The following is a 3,132-nucleotide window of genomic DNA, read 5'->3' on the forward strand; positions in this document are numbered from 1 at the left end:
TGAAGGCATGCAAGGAACATGACCTCAGTCCTCAAATACCCACCCCGTTCCCCCTGGGAATAAGGGGGTAGGAGGGCAACAGCGGGTACCTGGCGCACTCTCTGGGACATGGAGTGAGTGTTGGGCGTTCTCAGTGAGATGTTGAGGACGACAACAGCATTCACTACGATCACCACCGTCACCACCATGAGGAAGGTCAGGTACCTGGGGAGGGGGCGCAGGTCCTCATGTGGGGCTGCTGGGTCACAAGCTATGGGCATGTAAGCTCCTTCTCAGTGCCATTCTGGGTGGGGAACTGGGGACCAGAAGTGGGACACAGGCACGTGGTAGCCCTGTGCCAGCCCTGCCTGGGCTGGAGGTTATTTCTGTGCTAGAGTCCTGTCCCTGGGCACTGGTTGCTGCACAGCACATGGAGACTCCGCTGGCACAGTGTGACAGCGGGGGTGGCACCCCGACCCCAAGCATCACTTACTTGCCAATCAGAGGCACAGCCTGGGAGGTCTCAGGCACCTTCTGGGCAATGAGAAAGAGGAAGACGGTCTGGGCCAGAAGGACGTTGATGGAGACGGTGCATTTCTGCCCACCCGCTGCCAAGGAGGAGGAAAGGCAGAGGTTGGCATGGGGCAGTGCCATCGTTTGAAAAAAAAGCCCCCAACCCACAGCTGAACTGACCAAATCCTGCCATGAGGCTTTAGCCATGGAGTACCTGAAAGTTCAGCCACCCCCAAATACCACAGGAGTGGGTGAGAGGTGGCACGGATGTCCCCAAGCACAGAGGGGACGAGTCCTTCCTCTCCAGGCACTCCCCCCTTGCACATCCCCGTGCCTGCTGCGTACCTTTGGCGGGCAGAAAGTAGACCAGCATGGCCGTGGCAGAGATGAGGACGCAGGGCACGATGATGTTGATGATGTAGAAGAGCGGCTTGCGCTGGATGATGAGGTAAAAGATGACCTGCTGGTACTGGGTGTCATCTGGGGTGAATTGCTCTGAATTGATGATCTTCCGAGCCGGGCGGTGCTTGATTGCCCATTCACCGTTCTCTGCCGCACAGCAGTGCCACTTGAGTCCCACCGCCCCACTGGGAGCACTGGGGCTGCAGCCCCCTGGCCCGTGGGAGGAGGGAGGGGCAGGCTGGTGATCAGCCCCACAGGGCACCCAGGCTGGGCACAGTGTGGGAAAAGGCGCTGAGAGGGAGGTGAGCACTGTGGAGCATGCCAGGGTTCCTGGGCAAAATACTCCAAAAAAGTGTTGGAGGGGGCAGCCAGGCACATATGGGGCACCTTGAGCCCCTTGGGGCTCCCAGGGCGATATGTGTGGGGCTGGGATACCCCCATCTCCCTGCTCCCAGGGCACTGCAGGGGGAAGCCGAGCGTGACGTGGAGTGACGGCATGCTGTTTTCCCTCGCTGTCTGCGGGAGCGATAGATTTTTTCCCAGTTAAGATCGCAGCCCGGTCCGGTAATGAAAAAATAAATCTCTCTGCCTGAAAAGCATTTTGTTCCTTCAATATGCAATTAAAATGTGATGGAAAACGTCATCGTTTGGCCGTGACAGCTACGTTCCCAGCATCAATCAAGCTCCCAGGAGCAGTGCTCTCCGGGAGCGGCTGCCAGGCAGTGAGAGCCCCGAGCCGGGGGGGTTAGAAAAACAAATCTCTTGCTCACTCCTGCTTCCACTAATAACCTAAATGCCCGTGTAACAGCAGGAGCCGCTAATAGCCCCACAGCCCTGCCTTTGGCAGCCACCGGCGTAGCGCCAGCACCACTGGGTGCCCGCGTGGCAACACACTCTTGTGCCAGGAGGGCAGCTGTGGTGTTACCTGTGAAAGCCTCGGGGTCAATGACGATCCACTCCACAGTCTGGCCTTCCTCTACCGTCAGCAGCAGGTTGATTTCGTTGGCGCTGTACGTCTGAGACCTGGGGAGGGACAAAGGGGTGGCACAGGCTGGCATGCAGCAGTTCAGATGGGCAAAGGGTGCCAGCGTGGCACCAGGTCACGCTGGCCACCTCCAGCTCTGCTTTGGGGTGCTTGGCTTGGCCATGGTGCCTCCTGCCACTGATGAGATGCCAGGGGACAGGGTGGTGGCACTTGTCTGCCCGGGGTCTCATTACCCCAGGGCAAAGGTGGACATCCCATGCCAATCCCTTGTGTCTCAGGAGGACCCGCCACAGTGCCTGCGTGTGCCCAGATGGTGCTCACTGGAAGATCATGGTGCAATTCTGCCAGTCGAAGGGGAAATAGGTGACGTGCATGACGCAGACGCTGCGGTAGATGGCTGGAGGCAGCCAGTAGATGCTGCCATCAGGGGACACCAGCACGTTGGCGTAGAGGGTGATTTCAAATGTCCCGTCGATGCTGTGGGTTAAAGGGTGAGTTCAGCCCTGAACTGTGCCCAGGGGCCAGCTGACACACCTGTGCAGGAATCTGTCCCCATTGCCGTGTCACCTACTTGTTCTCCAGGACGATGTCGGGCAGCCAGACCATGGTGGAGGGCACCCGCAACGTTTGGATGTTGTCGTATTTCTCAGGGTCCCACCGCAGACGATAATCGGACCATTGCTGGGGGAAGGGGAGCAAAGGGGGAAGGTCACGGTGCTCCCCGAGGCAGGGGAGCTTGTGAGCTGTCTGCCATGCTGCCCCCAAAACGGGCTCAGCTGGGGACACCCACAAAAGGGGGTGCAGGTTATGGTGCCAGCTCTCCATGGGTGCCACCCTGAGATGCAAATGTGGCCCAGGGTGTGTCCTGCCTGGGAGTGAGGGGTCTCACCATCTCGATCCAGACGTTGGTGGTGAGGGTCTCCTCCCGCTCGTTCTGGCAAGGAAGGGAGGGGGCAGATGGATTGAGCGCCCTGCCTGCCTCTACCCACTGCCCCACATGTAGGGTCAAATTGCGTTCCTAGCGGGGGGTGGGGTGGGGGGTGTCTCTCACCAAGGAGATGAGGTTGGTGAGGGTGAGCTTGAGGGTGACATCAATGACCTGGTCCCTGACCAGGGCCGGGCGCAGGTGCCGGTTGTAGTTGGTCATGAGGTCCTGGAGCAGCTTCTCCTCCTGGTTCCTGCAGCCCACGCCTGGGGAGGGTACGGGCCATGGGGGCACCCCAGGGTGGGGACGGGGTGGCCGCCTCTGGGAC

General features: G+C 59.8%; 1 protein-coding gene across 1 annotated transcript; it reads right to left on the reverse strand.

The window, feature by feature from the left end:
* Positions 1 to 43: 43 nt before the first annotated feature.
* CHRNG (cholinergic receptor, nicotinic, gamma (muscle)) lies at positions 44 to 3,070 on the reverse strand (the record flags this gene model as incomplete). Its single annotated transcript, XM_010138709.1, has 8 exons — positions 44 to 204; positions 473 to 587; positions 838 to 1,041; positions 1,820 to 1,917; positions 2,201 to 2,356; positions 2,451 to 2,560; positions 2,769 to 2,813; positions 2,931 to 3,070. Coding segments are annotated over 8 exons (1,029 nt in total), but the record flags the coding sequence as incomplete, so codon positions are not given.
* Positions 3,071 to 3,132: the final 62 nt, after the last annotated feature.

The sequence above is a fragment of the Buceros rhinoceros genome, unplaced genomic scaffold (assembly GCF_000710305.1).
Source record: "Buceros rhinoceros silvestris isolate BGI_N320 unplaced genomic scaffold, ASM71030v1 scaffold44586, whole genome shotgun sequence".
NCBI lineage: Eukaryota > Metazoa > Chordata > Aves > Bucerotiformes > Bucerotidae > Buceros > Buceros rhinoceros.